This window comes from Thermobia domestica, chromosome 3, assembly GCF_964235325.1.
Source record: "Thermobia domestica chromosome 3, izTheDome1.hap1.1, whole genome shotgun sequence".
NCBI classification, from domain to species: domain Eukaryota; kingdom Metazoa; phylum Arthropoda; class Insecta; order Zygentoma; family Lepismatidae; genus Thermobia; species Thermobia domestica.
In genome coordinates this window covers 27,480,068-27,501,411 of record NC_137456.1, presented here as the reverse complement: position 1 = coordinate 27,501,411, position 21,344 = coordinate 27,480,068, and the positions used below count along the sequence as shown (strand labels likewise).

The window sequence follows — 21,344 nt, the reverse complement described above, 5'->3', positions numbered from 1 at the left end:
GAAAGTAGGGGAAGGACTGCTAAGATTTGCTGGCCAGGTTTTTTGTCAAAACACAGCGCCAAGCTACAGTAAACGGACAATAGCCAGGTCAAGGTTTGGATATCTGTGCAGAGAAAAGAAAACTCAAAATAAAATAGAGCAAGAGAAAGAAGCAAGAAATATCCAACAGAAAATTTACTGAGAAAAATGTAACAGTTATAGTGTGAAGGAATTAGAAAAGAGCTGAGATGGAGGAGTAGTAATGAAAGTGAAACAGTGTAGGTAAAGAAATAAATTAATAAAAAGTAGGAGGAACAGAAAAAGCAAGTAATACACAGAATTAAGTAAATGAAAGTAATAAGAACTCTAGTGATGATAGAGCAATAATAGTAATTGACGAGGCGTACGAAGCTCCATTGTCTTGTAGAAATTCAGCTCATTCCTGATGCTTCTTCTGTTGAGGCGAGTTGCTGTTCTTGACCAAATTTTTAAGATAATCAAGACAGTTGGTGGTAAGATTTATAGAAAATAAAATGTAAAAATCGGCTGAACCATGGAGGAGTGATCACTGAAAATCACATCAATGCATGTCAATGGAGCGTAGCGACCCTAAAAATATTCAGCCATCATTTCAAGCATATATGTTTGAGAGTGTTCTATAATTTCTAAGAAGAGAAATTCTGAATGGGGATTTTCTTCGTGAGCCACTTTCTGAAACATAAGAGCAGAGAAGGGCGATAGTGAACAAATGGAGGCGTGTAGCACTGAAACCTAGGGCATGGAAGCACAGCGGCGACCGTTACTTGCAGGCATTGTCAATTAAAACACATTGTTGAAATGTATTGTAATTTGCTGACAAGTGTTACGTAAAATATCTGGGGGTGGGGGATAAAGACATATATGGTATTGCAGTGTGCATACTGCTCGCAAGATTTCCCTTATTTAGGAAGTCTGTTGCAGCTTCCCCTCACAATGATCATCGGAAAATTCTTTTGACAAATGAACAGATTTTCATCTTAGAGTCATTCAACCGCTAGAATGATTGTTCGCATGTTTTCACTTCGTAAGAAAGCTCTAAAAATCCTCTGGGCTTACCATCCTGCCTCAATCATAGTCGAGTAGAGTATGGCATACGACCTCACCATCACCAGACAGTTTTCTGAAAAAGATGTGGAAACCTCTTGAAAGTGGGAAATGGCTGTGTTGAACCACACTGAACCATTGTGAACCATTTCTTGTTCAATAAGAAACAGTGAAGTTTCCAAAAGATTCGGCACTGACTTTATCCATGGCACTGACTGACAAATTTTATCCAGGGTGACCTTGCACGAATGTTTCAGAGATCATTTCGCCAATTGGCCGGGACACTAACAGGAATAGAAATTGTAAGCAGTAATTAAGGATATGGTCTGCCGCAAGAGATATGTCATCGGCGACAGCGTGGAACGTTCTGGTGAAGGGAGTAACAGGGTTCTTCTGCCACAGTGTTCACAAAGACTTCAGGTGTGTGTGAAGGCCCATTGTATTCATTTTGAACAAAGACTGGCACTTCTGTTTCTGAATGCCTGTAAGTTCCAGCTGTTTCTCAGTGCTTCCAAGTGCCCTATATTAAAATTTCATTAATTTTTGTGAAATCTTGGAGATATAATGATCGAAAAACTTAATAATATTTTATGAATAAACTACATGTATTTGTATAATGTGAATATTCAATAATTGTGGTAGAAAAAAATTGGAAATACAACCTTTGTATATATTTCATTTGTATTTTAAGATTGAATAATATTATGTATTATTTTTATTTTATTTATTTGTTTTTCTCTCTTTCTTCAATAGGCTTGGGTATCACGCAATTCCGAGTATGAGCCACATTCATCTTCACGTCATAAGTGATGATTTTAATTCAAGTTGCTTGAAGACTAAGAAACATTGGAATTCTTTTACTACAGATTATTTTATTCCATCAAAAAGTAAGTTGCGTATTGTTTGATGTAAGAGGACAGTTGTTTTGTTTCGTTAATCTTGCAAATCAGATTAGAATAAAGAAATTCCTCGGCTCTGTCAGAGGTAAATAGTTAAATTTTTCGCATTTAGTTAGGGAGATCTAGTTTCATTCTTGCTGAGAGTAAACGTGATTCATGTCATATGCTAAGATGTGCAATATATCTCGTCTTTGTGTATAACAACCAGTTACGAGGGTCATTTCAAAAGTTCCGCACGCTGAAAAATATTATGGAAGTAAATAATTTATTGTACAAAATACCTTTACAGGCCTTCAATATAATCTCCATTCTTGCTTATGACAGCTTCCAACGCTTTGGTAAATTCTGTATTCCGGATAGGGCACATTCATTATTGAGCTGTCTGATCACTCTGGTCACCTCACTGGAAGCTTCGTCAATTGTATTGAAACGCTTGCCACGGAGTGGTTCCTTTCATTTGGGAAACAAATCAAAGTATGATGGGCTCAAATCAGGACTATATGGTGGATAAGGAAGTATTTCTCATCCATACTTGTCGAGTGTTGCCCTTACTTTTAGGGCAGTATGTGATTTTGCATGAGGACACAGGTGAAAAATGACAGACCTTCTTTGACGAACTTTCGGACGCAAAACATTTCTATAAACTGAAGTGACAGACATTCGGGCCTCATATGCAATTTCCTCACATGTTTTATGTCACTCCTCTCTCGAAATGTCATTCACAATACTCTTAGAGGTTGCAGGACATGGTCTTCCACTTCTTGTGTTGTCCGCAATGCTTACACGACATTTATGGAAACGAGCTGCCCACCATGATACAATGCTACGATCCAGTACACTATTTCCACAAACCTCTCGCAAAACATTGCAAATTTCAGTTGGATTCTTTCCACGTAGTGTTTCGATTTTGATATAGGAACGCTGGCCACTATGTGTAATCCGACCTGAGTCGGGTTCACCTTCCATTTTAACACTGAATTTCTCACAACACAGCCACGCGAACGAGCAAACACAGACACAACTGTCAAGCCTAAACTCTGACTCACAACTGACATAAAATTAAACTTGATCCCACCACTCAAGTGCATGCACTGTGTACAAGACTTTTGAAATGAAATGACCTTCATACATAGTTGTAACTGAATTTAGCCATAAGACTAAAATATGCAACTTCACTTACCCTCGTTGCCGCCCTCATATGTGGTCTAGTAGATAGCGTGCTTGTGTTTCCGGATTCGATTCCTGGTGTGAGAGATCTTAAATTTGAACGTATGAAGTTGGTTCATTTGGAATCGAATTTCATTTAAATTTAGCGTCTCTTTTTAGCAGTGAAGCTATGTGAGACGTGGATGTACTGTTTAACTTGGGATCCGAATCACATGAAATCCTCCGGTAATTGAACCCGGGTCTTCTGCGCCAAAGGCGCATACGCTATCCATATAGCCACGAGGAAGCTCTATTTAGATGGCTCAGATTTCACCTTAACTATAGGTCCATATCTCAAATAGCCTTGGTTCTGAAAGGGACATTAAATTCCAATCCGATGTTGTACCAACTCACCCTTTGGCAAGCCACCTACATTTATCCTGTAACTTTGGAAGAGGAGCCAAAATAACGTTTATAGTCAAATACGTAATTTAAAATGCGGAAGACACCACCATGTAGGAGCACTTTCATAAAAAAAAAATGCATTAAATTAAAAAATAGAAAAGGAATTCCGCACCGGCATATGAAAACAAAGTGTAAGTTAATTACTAGGGAAATTTCACTTTCCGGATTTCGGGAAAATTCCTGAATTTTTCCGAAATCCAGAACTTTCCGATTGTACTTTCCGGATTCCGGAAAGTAAAAATTCCCGTCCCTACTAAATACTAGAATTGGTCATCCCTAGTAATTACGATTGAATAACATGCAACAGAAACTATCAAAATATGCCAAAGTATGCCGAATATTTTGGCTGATATTATTCTTTGTCGTTTTCGGAACAAGGAAACAAAGAATCAAAGTGGAAAAAACTTGGTTTTAATTATTTATTTATTTATTTTTATTTTTCATGGGATTCAAGTAATAAAGCCTTCAGACATTTAGGAATGCCATTATTTAAGGCTTTCTACAACAGAGTTAGAAAATGTTGATTGTGGTTTTTATGAGGACGTCAACGGCGAGCTATTTGTTCCCGTCAAGATAAGGCCTATTATCAACTATGCTGCACATTAAAAAAATTAACATTAAACTTCTTTAAAAAGTGAAATTCAAGCATAGCTTCAGCAAAATACGAGAGTAATATACATATTAGATAGTCTAAAGAAATATTGAACCTTTACACACGAGATGACATTAGTGCCTCGAATCTCAATTAATACACAATTTTGTAAGTGTATATTAATTATGTATATATTCTACTAGCTATGCTACATGTAACTTACTTCTATTCTTTTTTCATAACAACGGAACGGTGCTATACAATCTTAAAGAAGAGGCATCTTCAGATGCTCATCTATCCCTAACTTTTAGAATTCTTCCGCTAGAGAAGTGGGCATCACTCTCTCCCACTCCTCTCTGTCTTCTGCTGCAGAAGGGTTTAAAAGCACCGATTCGAGTAGTGATCATCAAAATGTCCTGGGCATGTTGTCAAGAGAGATCTACTAAACTCTGAGATCCTTAAACCAAAACAGATTCTCAAGGTACTTGAATGATAGTCCTGAGAATTTTTCTTTAATTACAAGCCATGAATGGTTGGTTTTACAAATAGCTATCTTTTCTATATTAAGGATGGCTTGAATGATAGCTGATGTTCAAGTGAGAAAAGAGACTTTAATAACCTCTGAAGAATAGATACACTTCAGCTGAGAACTGGAACCAGAATGATGATGGTTCAGAATAGGTAATTTAGTAGATGTTAGTTACGAAATAATAAACACTTCTGACCAGAGTATATACACTTGTTTATTAAAAACTAAATTCCAGTGTAACAGTTTCAACAACGTAACGTTGTCTTCATCTGACTAACTGAAAGAGATATCTTAGAGCGCAGTTATTTATACTAAAAGTGAAAGTCCTTGTGTGCATGGGAAGCCACCTGGGTCGGACTTCCCCGGGCGTCATCTTTCGGCCACCTGCCCTGACTTAATTACCCTCCCACCTGTGTTTATCTTTTCCAGACACACCTGTTGTTTATACTTGACCAAATGCCTTAAAACATTTTCTCTTAATCTACCTCTGATGCCTATTAGAAATAAATAACAGACTATACTACATACAACTGATTATAAATACAGCAATATATATATATATATTAGGGATGGCCAATTCCGGAATTTTTACTTTCCGGAATCCGGAAAGTAAAATCGGAAAATTCCGGAATTCGGAAAAAATCCGGAATTCGGAAAAATTCCGGAATTCGGAAAAAATCCGGATTTCGAAAAAAATCCGGAATTCAGAAAAATTCCGGAATTCGGAAATATTCCGGATTTCGGAAAAAATCCGGAATTCAGAAAAAATCCGGAATTCGGAAAAATTCCGGATTTCGGAAAAAATCCGGAATTCGGAAAAAATCTGGAATTCGGAATAAATCCGGATTTCGGAAAAAATCCGGAATTCGGAAAAAATCCGGAATTCAGAAAAATTCCGAAATTCGGAAAAAATCCGAAATTCGGAAAAATTCCGTATTTCGGAAAAATTCCGGAATTCGGAAAAAATATTTTTTCTTTTTGTAATCCTAAGAATTTTGTTCAAATGCAAACGAACAAATTTCCTTTTTGTAATCCTAAGAATGTATGATGCAAGTTAAGCTGAAACTTACATCCTAAAGTATACACTACTCAATCTTCCCATGGTTAATGAGATGTAGTCCAAAAGTACGATGTACTCCTAATATTTAATTTTTGTTTTACTGTGATATTGTCCAGAGGTAAGACATATATCACACTTAGATAAACAACTTGACATAATGAAGATGTTATCATACGTAGTTTTCCAGAAAATCGTGAGAAACGATTTTTTATGAAGTTAAAATATGCGTCGCTTGTTGCCAGTGTGATGCAATTGATAACTTTTAGGCTGGGATAGTCTTATTATTATTATTATTATTATTATTATTATTATTATTATTATTATTATTATTATTATTATTATTATTAATCGTTTATGTACTGTAAAAGAAAAATATGAACCGTTAAGTAGTAGATTTTATCTGTTGTTTTTTGATATCTTCTAACAGTAATAACAAATTGCTTGTAAATACGCAATGATTATCAAGGACAATGGCATATTAATGTAAGGACTACTCTGCAGACTAGCAATAAACAATAAACAATAACAGATAAACAATAGTCCCCCCCCCCCAAAAAAAAAGTAACTAACTTGGGCACGTTAGAATGTTCGCGAGAATATAGGGACGCATTGAGACTAGCAAAAAACGTGGTGTTATTATTACTGAAAGGGCCGTACGATGGAGGCTTTAACGTTAATGTTAATGGCACCAATGATCACTTACTTGCTCTAACGGTTAACCTCATTTTTGAGATGATTCTTAGAAGTGGGCGTGTTGGCATGCAGTTGGAGTACTAACGATTTGCGTCACTATCGAACACTAACGTAGCACTAGCGACGTTTAAAGTCGAAATTGGAGTCTGACATAAGTGGCTTGTCAACTTCACGGACATTATATTTTCCTTGAATGCGAGAATTTTGCGCCCTACCACAAAAATAGGAAAAAATGCGCTCGCAATATATTTGCACTGGGATGTTTGCGCCCTACCCCAAAAAGAGGGGAAAATGCGCCGGCTATATATTTGCAGTGGGATGTTAGCGCCCTACAATTCAACTTATTATTGTATTGTGTAAAGTAACTTCCACTCGCACTTGAACTAGGCTTGCCTCTCATCGTCTCAGTGAGTTACTCCATCCGTTATAATATTCCGAACAAATGAAAAAAATACAATTTTAGTTCACTAAAGGGCAATCCATACAAATACAATTTTTCATTATACTACAAAATTTACAATAAACGTATAAATGACTGATATATAATTATTTATTAATATAATCAAAGAGTATAATTTAATCTACAAAAGGCTGTTTGGCTCTACCCAGATATCTCTGTTCACAATCCTTGCGAGTTGTTTGGCTTTTCAGGACACAAAATATAGAAAAGAAAATGTAAAGTGAATGTAAAATCAGTTCAGTAATATTATCAAGAAAACTATGTACAGTGTGTTTACTTGCTGGAATTACACTTCAAACACACAATTGCGTTCAGTCGTTCTTTCAGGAAAAATGTTCCGGGGGGCACATTTAGTATTCCGGAAGGGGGTCACTGCTGGTACTATTCTATTTATTATTATATTATAGACGTATTATTTTGGTCTCCTCCGAGGGGGCACTCTGAGAGCTCTGGGGAGGCCAGTGTTCCCCCAAAATCATCTCTGGAAGAAGCAGTGATTGCGTTGATCCGTTGTGTTCTTTTGGCTTATATTGAAGTTTATTCTCCCCTTATATAGCCACAATGAAAATAAATCACAAATGGCATGGTTGTGGGGGGAGGATTGTTTATGCTGTAATGTCAGCCTCTCCGAGGAAATGCGTAAGCTCCAATAGGTTCTTTTATTTCGCAGGGCTCAAATTTGCCGGTGGAGGTACATCGCAGGCGCAATTTTCCCTGTTCTTGAGGTAGGGCGCAAATTTCCCAGACGCAAAATTCTCGACACCGTTCGAATGACCTCGGAAGACGATATCTTTTTCAATACTTTTTTTATATTCTTTTACTCGAGATTTCTTCATAGCTTCTTATTAAAATACTTACTAATATATCCTCATTTTATTGTCCTAACCAATCAATATGGGTATGTTGTCAGTAAAATATTTAGATTGATCGAGCCTCTGGTGTGTAACCACAGTATTTCATATCATGCCCCCATTAGAAATCTTGGCTAAACGAACCAATATATGTTGCCAATAAAATAGTTTAGAATGATTGAGCCCCTGGTAAATAACCACAGTATTTCGTGACAGATCCCCCCCCCCCTTCCCATTACCATATTCTAGCTACGTGCCTGACTCAGCTAATTCTCTACATTCTTTACCAAGCACACATTTTCTAAAGCGGAAAATGCTCTCTAAATACCTAAGCTCATTATTTTCAGCAGATACACAAACTGGGTAACATTCTATCTACATGAATGTTATATATGTCGATTACTGGAAACCGCTTCTCGCTATCTATTACCATATTTACTATATAATGATTAACGTTAAAACCGGAAATGGTTGATTTGTACCGCTTCCGGTTTGAATATTACATTCATCAGGGAACTCGATTCTTAACTATTGACTCTGTACATCATGGCCAAAATTGATTGGTAATCCATCAGATAGTTCTTGAGGCTGTTTGTTTCACTGACGGACAGAATGAATATATGGCTATAGAGTTTTGATAAACTAAATTCGTTAATGAGTGATGATGGAACAAATATAAGAAAGGGAACCAAGAGTACCACCGGGAAAATTTTCGAACACAAAATTAGCCATCGAAAACCCAGATGTCCTGGGTTAGAATACCATAGATGAAAACTCTACCACTGAGTCATCAATCACCCGCTTATTAGTTTTGTTAACTATTATATTAATATAAATTAATGAATGCCTGCTTATGTTAATTATTGAACAATTACATTGTATACTTCGTAAAGTCAAAAATTATAAATTTGTATTTACTGTACATACAGTGAGCGCAGAAAGTGTTCGTACACCTATGCTATTGAAACGAGAATGCCTGCGAAAAAGAAACAGAAAATTTAAGAAGTGTAATAACACACACAATATGAATAATGAAAACTAAGCTTTATGAATATATCAATAAAGAACCACAAAGACAAGTTTAATGGTCAGAAAGTAAATAAATTCCGTAGAAAATGTATAGAGTAGACGCAAAAAGTGATCGTACACCTGACGTACGAATACGAAACAAAGATACCACAACTGGGGTTCTCTAGTATTCACCTGAGTATACACCTCTGTATAGCATGACGAGTAACAATGAGTTTAGTTGTGAATAGGAGTGAAAAAACTGCACGGTGGGCTGTCGAAATGGGAAGCAACCGAACAGAAACAAATGAGGAGACAAGAAAAGTAATTATTAAAGTGCATAAGAAGGGTAAGTCTTTGAGAAAGATAGCAAACCTCAGGGGCAGATCCAGAGGGGGGCGATCGGGGCCATCGCCCCCCCCCCCCACAAGAGGAAACTTTCTTATTTTATATATAAATAAACCCATCCATAACAAGTTTGGAGCTCTTAAAAGTAGCAGTATTACTGCCGACCGCCCCTTCCCCAGAAGTCCGTCCTGGATCCGCCCCTGTATAGAGTAGCCACAATCGAGTATTTTCCGCTGTATGTTCGGGGTCGTTGTCTTGCTGAACAATAAATTGTTTTCAAGAACCATCTTCTGCGCACTAGTATGGAGATATTCCTTTAATATGTTAATATACACTTTGTGGATCATCACTCCATCGATAAGGTGGAGACGACCCACTCCTGAGGCACTCATACAACCCCAGACGAGCACGGACCCTCCTCCGTGTCTTACTTTAGGGACGAGATTTTGAGGATTCATCTCTGTATTCACCTTGCGCCATACCATACGCCTCCCATTGGACTCGATAAAATTAAATTTATTTTCGTCCGAAAATATGACCCTATTCCTGAAAGAAGCCTGATCCCTTATCTTTATACTCTTTTTCAAACTTTAGTCTCTTTATACGATTTGTCTTGTTCACCCAGAACATTTTCCTGGCTATCCGACCATGATACCCTGCAAATATTCCGCACTGTACTGGCTGATACTTTAACACCGCGTGTTTCCAGATCCGTTGCCAATTGCACAGCACTACTTTTTGGAACCTTTTTTCTCTCCCTAATAATGTAACGTTTAACTTGTTCACTCAACACTCTTGGTCTTCCAGTTCTTTTTTATTATTATTATTATTATTATTTTATGGTTTCGCACAGTGATAGAAATATTATACATCGCAATTATTGTTTGTACTGTTGAACAAGGCCTGTCTGCAAGGTTTGCCAGGGGCGGATCCAGGACGGACTTCTGGGGGGGGGGGGCGGTCGGCGGTAATACTGCTACTTTTAAGAGCTCCAAACTTGTTATGGATGGGTTTATTTATATATAAAATAAGTTTCCTCTTGTGGGGGGGGGGCGATCGCCCCCCTCTGGATCCGCCCCTGACTCTATAATACCTTGAAACAGCTTCGCACACCTCCCCAATCCCCAGACATGAACCCCATAGAACATCTATGATCTGTTCTGGAGACAAGAATCAGAAGGCACAGCTTGTCTACTAAAGAAGGCCTAAGAAAAGCTATTCAAGAAGAATGGGACATAATTAGTCCCGAAGCTACAGAACTACGAACTACTACAGGTGAAATCAATGCCACGAAGACTACAGACAATCATTAACGCACAGGGTAATCCCACAAAATATTAAATAACGTAATATACTTTATAAGCATTAATTCAAGCATAAGTGTACGGTGACTTTTTGCGTTTACAAAAAAGGAATTCTCTCTTTTCTTCTGAACAAAACAGTGATTGTGTTTGTTTGGCCTTTCTCTTGTATATAGAAATAAAATTTATGAATGTGTAGTCTTAATTCTGGTTAAATATATATTTACCACCTCCCGTTCTCATGCTAGCTGTTTTCAATATAAAGTATGCACGGTGTACGAACACTTTCTGCGCTCACTGTAGGTATGTTGACAATAAGCGAATGTTATTAGAATATTTGTTGAGATTTATTTTCCTTCACTGCCTTTCACTGGTTAAAAAGTAGTTTGCAGTGCTTTGGAGCAGCTGCAGGTGGGAACGCGATAATGTTTGAGACATACCGGCGACTTTTTTGTGTGTGAAAATAAGACCTTTCTCATAAAGTAGTAAATAACTGCAGTAGCAATTGTCTACGTAAATGATAAAGACATATCCAACTACAAGAAATTAATACAGTATATATAGCCTATTCATTATTGTGTTTCTCTTTTAACAGCTACTAGCTAAGGATGGCCAATTCCAGAATTTTTACTTTCCGGAATCCGAAAAGTAAAATCGGAAAAATTCCGATTTTTTCTAAATTCCGGATTTTTTCCGAATGTCGGAATTTTTCCGAATTCCGGATTTTTTCCGAATTCCGGAATTTTTTCGAAATCCGGATTTTTTCCGAATTCCGGAATTTTTCCGAAATCCGGATTTTTTCTGAATTCCGGAATTTTTCTGAATTCCGGAATTTTTCTGAATTCCGGAATTTTTCCGAAATCCGGAATTTTTCCGAATTCCGGAAAGTAAATTTTCCGATTCCGGAAAACAAAATTTCCGGATTCCGGAAAATTTTGGCCATCCCTAATATATATATATATATAGACATAAAAATAAACTATCAAATATAACAATATATAAAACTCTATATAACTATATACAAAATTAAACTATAACAATATTAAACTATATATAATATTAAATATATGAATATAAATTACATATAAATATGTTCAATCTTGTTTTTTCATTTCAATTTGTTCTAATAATTTATCCCATAGATCATGTATTAACAGTCCACTTGTCCAGTTCATTAATTTGTCACTTTTATCTTTCTTTATCCTTCGTGCTTCCTTCCATTTCCTTATCATTGGTCTATTCTCCCTTTCTAGCCCCTTTACACCTTCCCAATCTATATCATGCCCCGTTTCTTTAACATGTTTATATATGGCATTATATTCTCTCTTAAGTCTCACATCATCCCTATGTTGTTTGATTCTCTCCCTAAGTTTTTTCCCTGTTTCCCCTATGTATATCATATCACAATCCTTACACGTCACTTTATACACTACACCTTCATCTTTCTCACATATTTCCTTCGTTCTACTTTTCGCTTTCTTAATCATTTCCAAAATTCTTCTTCCTCCTTTTCTGTACGTCTTCACACCACCTCTTCTAAGTAAGTTCTTTAGTACTTCTGTCTTCTCCCCGATGCTCTCTATCCCGTGCCATTTGTTCTCCTCCTCTTCCTTTCTCCTTCCTTTCCTTCTTTCCTCTTCAATTCTGTTCTTCCTTAACTTCTGTCTGTTGTACCCGTTCTGCTCTAGTAAACTGTGGAACTTCTCTGTGTCCTCCTTCTTTTTCTCCTCTTCAGTATCTATTTCTTCTATTCTTCTCTGCATATTCCTTATGAAGTTTCTTTTGGTGCTGTAATCCACATCACTTCTTTCGTGGCAGTAAACTCCTGCTGCACATTCTTTCCTATACCATCTTGTTGTAAATCGTCCATCTTTTCTCTCTATAGTCATGTCCAGGAAGTTTATAATGTTGTTGTTCTCCACTTCCATTTCCAGTCTTATCCCTTTTTCTTCATCTTCAACCTTCTTTACGAATTTTTCCAGTTGTCTCTTTGTTCCTCTCCATACTCCCAAACAGTCATCCACGTATCTGCAAAACAATATTAGGTTGTTTCCACCTTCTTCTATCACTTTCTGCTTCCATCTGTTCATCACCAGTTCTGACAACACTGGACTTAATCTTGAACCTATACTCAGTCCTTCCTTGATCTTGACTAGTTTGTTCCCTATCGTACAAAAACTATTGTCTCATATTACTCTCAAGGCTTTCACTATCTTCTCTTTCTTCCAGTCTCTTATTTCTTTCCCTTTCATCTCTTCTTCTATGACTTTCACTATGTAATCCCTCTTTATACTCGGAAACATTGCTTTAACGTCAATACTAAACATAATTGTTTTCTCCTTCTTTTTTCCTATACATTCTAACATTCTTTTCACTTCCTCCGTATTCTTCACTCGATGACTCTCTTGACCTATCCGTATCTCTTCTGCTATTTTTCTTAACTCTTCTTCTGATGATTCTAGACAGTTTCCTCTACAGTCCAACACTGGCCTTAGCTTAATCTCTTCCTTGTGAATCTTCAGGAATCCTTTCATCTTTGGAATCCTTCCTTCTTCTTTCATCCACTTTTTAAACCCTTTTCTTCTTCCGTTCTCAACCACTTCCTTGAGTACCTCATCCTTAATCTTCTTCTCTCCTATGACTTCATACGTTTCATCAAATTTTCTTTCATACCATTCTTTCTGCATCACTACCACTGCACCTCCTTTGTCCGCTTGTTCAATAACCACGTCTTTCCTCTTCCTCAGTCTTTTTAAGCTTTCCCTTTCTTCTTTCCTAAGGTTCCCCTTTCTAACGTAAGCATTCTGTCTCACTATCGCCACCGCTCTTCTCCTTATTCTCTCTCTCTCTTCTTTGTCTTTCACATCCATGATAGCTTCTTCTACTGAAAACACTACTTCTTTGATATCCACTTTTTCTTCTTTCGCTTTAAATTTGTGTCCCAGTTTTAGGAACTTTCTTTCTTCCTCCGTTAGATCCACATTTCCTATAACTACCACTCTGTTCTCTACACCAATTGTCTTGTCCTCTTTCTCCCATCCTAATATTTCTCCTTTCCTCCTTAATCTTAGTCTCTCCTTTTCCCTAAAACTATTTTCCCATTCTTCCAAATTCTTTACTACACTCTCTCTTACAAACACTGATAATCTATCCACTATCTCGGACCACATTCTCTTGGTCACTTTGTCACTCTCTTTACTTTCTTTGGTCCTTTTTCTTATCACGTCCCACACAAACTCTTTTTCTAACTTTTTAACCAGTTTCTTGTATTTCACATTCAGTGAGAGTGGTAGTTATAGGAAATGTGGATCTAACGGAGGAAGAAAGAAAGTTCCTAAAACTGGGACACAAATTTAAAGTGAAAGAAGAAAAAGTGGATATCAAAGAAGTAGTGTTTTCAGTAGAAGAAGCTATCATGGATGTGAAAGACAAAGAAGAGAGAGGGAGAATAAGGAGAAGAGCGGTGGCGATAGTGAGACAGAATGCTTACGTTAGAAAGGGGAACCTTAGGAAAGAAGAAAGGGAAAGCTTAAAAAGACTGAGGAAGAGGAAAGACGTGGTTATTGAACAAGCGGACAAAGGAGGTGCAGTGGTAGTGATGCAGAAAGAATGGTATGAAAGAAAATTTGATGAAACGTATGAAGTCATAGGAGAGAAGAAGATTAAGGATGAGGTACTCAAGGAAGTGGTTGAGAACGGAAGAAGAAAAGGGTTTAAAAAGTGGATGAAAGAAGAAGGAAGGATTCCAAAGATGAAAGGATTCCTGAAGATTCACAAGGAAGAGATTAAGCTAAGGCCAGTGTTGGACTGTGGAGGAAACTGTCTAGAATCATCAGAAGAAGAGTTAAGAAAAATAGCAGAAGAGATACGGATAGGTCAAGAGAGTCATCGAGTGAAGAATACGGAGGAAGTGAAAAGAATGTTAGAATGTATAGGAAAAAAGAAGGAGAAAACAATTATGTTTAGTATTGACGTTAAAGCAATGTTTCCGAGTATAAAGAGGGATTACATAGTGAAAGTCATAGAAGAAGAGATGAAAGGGAAAGAAATAAGAGACTGGAAGAAAGAGAAGATAGTGAAAGCCTTGAGAGTAATATGAGACAATAGTTTTTGTACGATAGGGAACAAACTAGTCAAGATCAAGGAAGGACTGAGTATAGGTTCAAGATTAAGTCCAGTGTTGTCAGAACTGGTGATGAACAGATGGAAGCAGAAAGTGATAGAAGAAGGTGGAAACAACCTAATATTGTTTTGCAGATACGTGGATGACTGTTTGGGAGTATAGAGAGGAACAAAGAGACAACTGGAAAAATTCGTAAAGAAGGTTGAAGATGAAGAAAAAGGGATAAGACTGGAAATGGAAGTGGAGAACAACAACATTATAAACTTCCTGGACATGACTATAGAGAGAAAAGATGGACGATTTACAACAAGATGGTATAGGAAAGAATGTGCAGCAGGAGTTTACTGCCACGAAAGAAGTGATGTGGATTACAGCACCAAAAGAAACTTCATAAGGAATATGCAGAGAAGAATAGAAGAAATAGATACTGAAGAGGAGAAAAAGAAGGAGGACATAGAGAAGTTCCACAGTTTACTAGAGCAGAACGGGTACAACAGACAGAAGTTAAGGAAGAACAGAATTGAAGAGGAAAGAAGGAAAGGAAGGAGAAAGGAAGAGGAGGAGAACAAATGGCACGGGATAGAGAGCATCGGGGAGAAGACAGAAATACTAAAGAACTTACTTAGAAGAGGTGGTGTGAAGACGTACAGAAAAGGAGGAAGAAGAATTTTGGAAATGATTAAGAAAGCGAAAAGTAGAACGAAGGAAATATGTGAGAAAGATGAAGGTGTAGTGTATAAAGTGACGTGTAAGGATTGTGATATGATATACATAGGGGAAACAGGGAAAAAACTTAGGGAGAGAATCAAACAACATAGGGATGATGTGAGACTTAAGAGAGAATATAATGCCATATATAAACACGTTAAAGAAACGGGGCATGATATAGATTGGGAAGGTGTAAAGGGGCTAGAAAGGGAGAATAGACCAATGATAAGGAAATGGAAGGAAGCACGAAGGATAAAGAAAGATAAAAGTGACAAATTAATGAACTGGACAAGTGGACTGTTAATACATGATCTATGGGATAAATTATTAGAACAAATTGAAATGAAAAAACAAGATTGAACATATTTATATGTAATTTATATTCATATATTTAATATTATATATAGTTTAATATTGTTATAGTTTAATTTTGTATATAGTTATATAGAGTTTTATATATTGTTATATTTGATAGTTTATTTTTATGTATATATATATATATATATATATATATATATATATATATATATATATATATATTGCTGTATTTATAATCAGTTGTATGTAGTATAATCTGTTATTTATTTCTAATAGGCATCAGAGGTAGATTAAGAGAAAATGTTTTAAGGCATTTGGTCAAGTATAAACAACAGGTGTGTCTGGAAAAGATAAACACAGGTGGGAGGGTAATTAAGTCAGGGCAGGTGGCCGAAAGTTGACGCCCGGGGAAGTCCGACCCAGGTGGCTTCCCATGCACACAAGCACTTTCACTTTTAGTATAAATAACTGCGCTCTAAGATATCTCTTTCAGTTAGTGTCTGATGAAGACAACGTTACGTTGTTGAAACTGTTACACTGGAATTTAGTTTTTAATAAACAAGTGTATATACTCTGGTCAGAAGTGTTCATTATTTCTTTAGTGAGTTCCAGAGTCGTGATGGATCGAGTTGCATGTTAGTTACGTCCTAAGTGGTGGACGAAGATCCAAGTGAGAATCTAGTTGTTTTTCTATAGGGATAGTCAAATAAGACTGACTCAAGTAAGAGTGAGTATTAGGAGTCAATAGGAACAGTTAAGGGAGATAAAGCTGCAGTGAAAGCTAGAATACGTATCCTTCCACAGTTAATGACTCTCGAAGTAGCGGGAGAAAAATTAGAATAATGATTTAGCTTTGTGTTCTTCAAACCTTATCCCTAACCTTAGAAAGGCTTCCTTTAAGTCTGTAAATTAATGTGAAATTACTTAGAGAAAGCATTAGCCACTTTCTAAATAGATCTATTATGAGTGAAGCAGTTTATGTGAACATTAAATCGCGTCGAATGCTTTTAGTCTCAAAGTGAAGAAATAGGACTGACTAAAAGCATTGAAGGCTATCTAAATCTGTTATAAGTAAAGTAGTTTTAGTCCCGTTTCATTTTACCCCACGCTAAAAAAAGAAATACGGTTATTATGCATTTTTTATTTCTTATTCATATCCTGCAATCAGTTCTTTACTTCTTACGTAATGGTCAGCCTGAAACCACGTAGGAATTTGGAATGGTCTCTGAGCCAATACAAAAACTATTTCGATGATAGAAACCCTTTAAGTGGCATTTATGAGATATTGTTCTTATACAAAGATACTTGTATCAGTGTGACTAAAAGGAATACTGATACTAGATTGTACCAGAGAGATATTAATACTGGCGTATATCTGTAAAATATAAATATCCAATTTGGAATACATAATAATAGGTGTAAGGTACTTTACACGATTTTAAGAGGGATGGAATAGCTCTGTTGAGCCCCTACGTAATCTTGAGTTTTTTTGTGTTTTTTGTAATTAATGCGTTACTGTGTAATAATACGTTATTTCATATAGAAATTAAAATGTTCACCTGTACTGAGATATGTATTCCATATGCTGTATGAACTGACCTAACTTCCTTAATAGTGCTGTAAGATTTTAGAACATTTTACAAGACAATTCGTTTAAAATTTCCCCAAGAGGATATGTGAACTCTATCCGGAAGCTTCATGGGATGTTTGTCTTATTGTTCCGTTAGAGGCGCCACATAACTCGAGCTAGTACAGAACCACTGTGCCATCTGTTGAAGTAATGCTAATTAACTGACATTGCCTACACATGTACAGAATCTAAATACATTTGTAATAATTAATTATACACCAAGGCGATAAGCTACAGCGAAAATTATATAAAAAGATTATATTGGTATCGGGGTTACGTATCTATATAAAATTTCGGAGCTCTGGTTAGGTGGGAAGTGCTTGAAATTTAAATTGCAATGTTTGACACTAACAAACAAACAAAACAAAACAAAAAAAAAAAAAATAATAATAATAATAATAATAATAGAAAGATTGCAATAAAATAATTATTCATATTATTCATGTAATAATTTATGAATTTTATGGAATCATCATTTCATTTGTCCCCTACCAACTAACCTCTTTTGTAGATTGTTGCTTGCTTTCTTCGAATAAATATTGAAAAGACATTGTGTGTGTTCCATTTCTTGCTTCAAAACGAAACTAATTTCATTACTCACATGAGTTATATCATAAGCGGTGACTATTAGCCTTTTACTTACATTATTTCTAATCATTATCACCGCTCTCAATATAATGATAATAAAATAAATGTATTTTATTTTTTATTTTATTTTATTTATTTCTTCATTGTACCAGTAGTAGCTGACCATTCCTGTGAATTTTCTCAGGAAATAAATTAATTCTTATGTTTTCCAGGAATTATCGAAGAACTTGAGGAGAACGGACGAATATCAACGCTACCTGCAGCAGAAGGAAAGAAACTTTTAGATACACCTTTAAAGTGTCATAAGTGTAGTTTTGTGCCGAAAAATATGCCTAATCTAAAGGAACATCTACTCTCACATTTAAAGGACAAAGGAAAGCGATAATTTAATAACAAACCAACTAAAATTTTATTGTATTTATTAATTTTGTAATAAAATATGTTTGCATGAAAAAATGCTGTTTGTTTATCTTAGCAACCTATGTAAGTAATCCTATACGAAACACACTAATGTAATAACAGTATTTTTGACTTGTATCAATTCAGGTATCCAAAAATGTTCGTCCGCTGATTTTGTGGCAGTTACCGCCTAACAACATATTCGTCATCAAAAGATACTGCTCTGTTTAGTGGACCAACATTGGTATTGTGCACTTTTAATTGCTAGAGATGTGGCGAATAATGAAATTTAAACGACAGGTGACGTCTGATGTTGTCATTGATGTTAGTCAATGCAGAATTGTGAGGCGTGTCGGGCGTAAGAATTACAATCCGCAAGTGAATGTGTCAGTGTCAAAGGATGTTTTACGGATGTCTATTGTATGAATAATTCGAATTGTACAGCAATATTATAGAAGCTGCTAGAAAAATATGCTCCGCGTTTAGAAAGGCATCAGTGAGTAAGCGACGAACAGTGCGAAAGTGGTTCAGCCGATTTCCATCAGGAAACGAGAACCCCCAGAACAAGCTCCGAGTTGGGTGTCCATCCATTATCAACGAAGCATTTCTGTTGGAGGAAATCGGGATCCAATCTACGTAAAACATAATAATAATAATAATAATAATAATAATAATAATAATAATAATAATAAAAACTTGCACAAGGGTTTGGAGTATCGGATGACGTGATAGGAAGCATATCAGTATCAGGAAAAAACCTACTCACCAAAACACCCATATAACAATTCGACTCGTACATTTTAAGGACTAGCTGTCATCATCCTCAGTGCGCGTTCTTTAGGACATCAAATCTCTGATAGAACTACATGTTCTGATCAGTTTTTTCCATTGTAGAATAGTGTTAATGAATCTTGAATTATTAACTTTATATTTCCTTGTCCGATAATTATATAGCAGTACAATGCTACCTTGTTAATACCACTTCACTGGCGAAACTTTTAAGTCTGTATTGTTTTCCTCCTCACTGGTACTCTACTAACATTGTGGCAGGGGCGGTCTTACCTTGACGCGATTGACTCAGTGACTCACTGCAATTAAAAAAAAAAAAAAAAAACGTTTTTTATTTAGCTATTCTTTTTTCATCAAATATTCGTTATATAAAATCAAGCATTCCCATGTAAAAATCTTAATGACTCTCCTACACTGTGTAGGGAGGATGGTGGCTCAGTGGTAGAGCGCTTACTGCTGGTGCGTGGGATCTCTGCTTCGAACTCCGGTCAAGGACGTGTGCGGTGGACAACAACGTGCTCGTGGGTTTTCTCGGGGTACTCGGTTTCCTTCCACTTTCTCATTTTACCAATTCTTTCATCATCATTCACTTGCTTTAATCATCGACTCCCTTAGCCTAACAGGTATAAAGCGGGGCGTTAAATTCAAAGATTTCATTTTTTTCTCCTACACTCTGATTTCTTGTACTGTCTGATGATGTACTCCCTAGCACAACGCTTTCCTTCAGATATCGCGAGGAGTCGTCGAGTGGAAAGTGCGAACCCAGTTGCCATGTTGAAACATTGCTCAAGTGTGTAGGCTCTTGCGATTCTGCAGTTCGGATAGCATGACTAATGATTCTAAACACAGTCTTGCCAGTCCATTCTAGCCATTGCTGGTGAGATTGTCTTTAACCATATATTTAGCCATTCTAGTCTATTTTGTGTGTTGTGAAAGAATACAAGTGTACATCGGATTCCCTTAAATATAGATCGCGTTGAATTTAATATTCTTGTCATATATATATATCGGTCAACACTTGTGAAAGAATGTTCAAAATGCTGGTTTAATTAGTTGTGTATGCATCATCAATGAAATTGTGTTATGAGTGAAAAGGAACTATGTATAAATCTGAAGTTAGTTTATAGTTTCTTTGACAGCCACATATTACTTTGCGTTGGGACGGACTTGTAATAACTTGTATCATATATTTCACCGTCACAATAATTTAAATTAACTTTACCTACTCCATGTTCCTTGTAGTAGCTAAACTTTTTGAAAAGCAGCACGGCTTTCCTTCATCCGCAGACGAAGGCTTCTGTTCGATTATGTGGTAGAAAAATCATAAAAATAAAAAATTACATGGCTAAATTAAAGTTAACATAAAAGTATTTGTTTTTTCTTTTAAATTTGGCTTAGGATCAAAGAAACTGAAATTCCTTTTAAATTTTACAATAAAAACAATTAATTCGCGAGTATAGAACACTACAAGTGGACCTATAACAGTGTTGTGTATTAATGTACTAATTTCTCCGTTTCAAGTTTTTTTTTTTTTTTTTTTTCCTACGACTCGAAAAAAATCGTACGTATCATAGTTCTATTTCGTTATTTTTTACTTGAAAAGAAAATACGTAGTTTCATTAAAAGCTAACACAGTAAAAAGTATGAGATTTTTTCGCCACACGATTGAACAGAAGCCTTGGTCTGAGGATGATCCTTTTAGAAATATTTAGAAACTCTAATTGTTTGCTACTACAACAAACATGGAGATGAGTAAAGTTATTTACTTCATTTCACTTAAGTGATAACATGTTACCGCTCTCTCGAAAGCTTAAGGCAAGAATTTTCAAGCTTAAAATTTTACATTAAAACTTTAAAACGGATACACTGATATAATTCGCAATTGGTTGCAGTAGAAGCACGACCTAAATATTGTACGCATGCATTTTTGATGCGCTGAAGTGATATATATTCCGTTCGTAACGCTTTCTCTCATACTCACTCGGGGCAGGGAGTCATGAGATAAACCATAGCGTACTATTCTACCTACTGACAACTGTATTTGTAATTCTTGAAAGACCCTTGCACTACCTAGCTTTCGGCTGTCTCTTGGAGCCTTGATCATGGAGTTAGAAACAGGAGGAAGAATAATAAAGACATCAGAAAAGTAAAAGAAACCAACTCACCAAAGCAGAGCAGTACATAGGAACACCTTGCCGAAGATGCTAGTCACTCATCTAACGAAAAAGCAGTACGCTGTAATATCGCGGATGTAGTTTGTGTATTCTTTTGTTCAGACGTGGAAGGTTACCTGCTAATGTTGTAATTGTTATTTTTATGCCAGTTTTGTATGTATTTCCAAATTACCGCTTCTCATTCCTTACTTAACCAGCCCC

General features: G+C 36.2%; 1 protein-coding gene across 2 annotated transcripts in view; it reads left to right on the top strand.

Annotated features, from left to right (window-relative positions):
- The window catches only part of Aptx (aprataxin), a 41,418-nt gene extending 23,181 nt beyond the window's left edge, over positions 1-18,237 (top strand). The window contains exons 4-5 of one of the 2 annotated variants that reach the window (XR_014130627.1): positions 1,816-1,949; positions 17,994-18,132. Coding sequence is in view for 1 of the 2 variants with exons in the window: in XM_081750597.1 (XP_081606723.1) it covers positions 1,816-1,949; positions 17,994-18,166 (307 nt within the window). In the remaining variant the exon portion in view is untranslated. Of the gene's footprint in view, positions 1-1,815; positions 1,950-17,993 lie in introns of both variants that reach the window. The other variant, XM_081750597.1, reaches the window with a different exon arrangement.
- Positions 18,238-21,344: the final 3,107 nt, after the last annotated feature.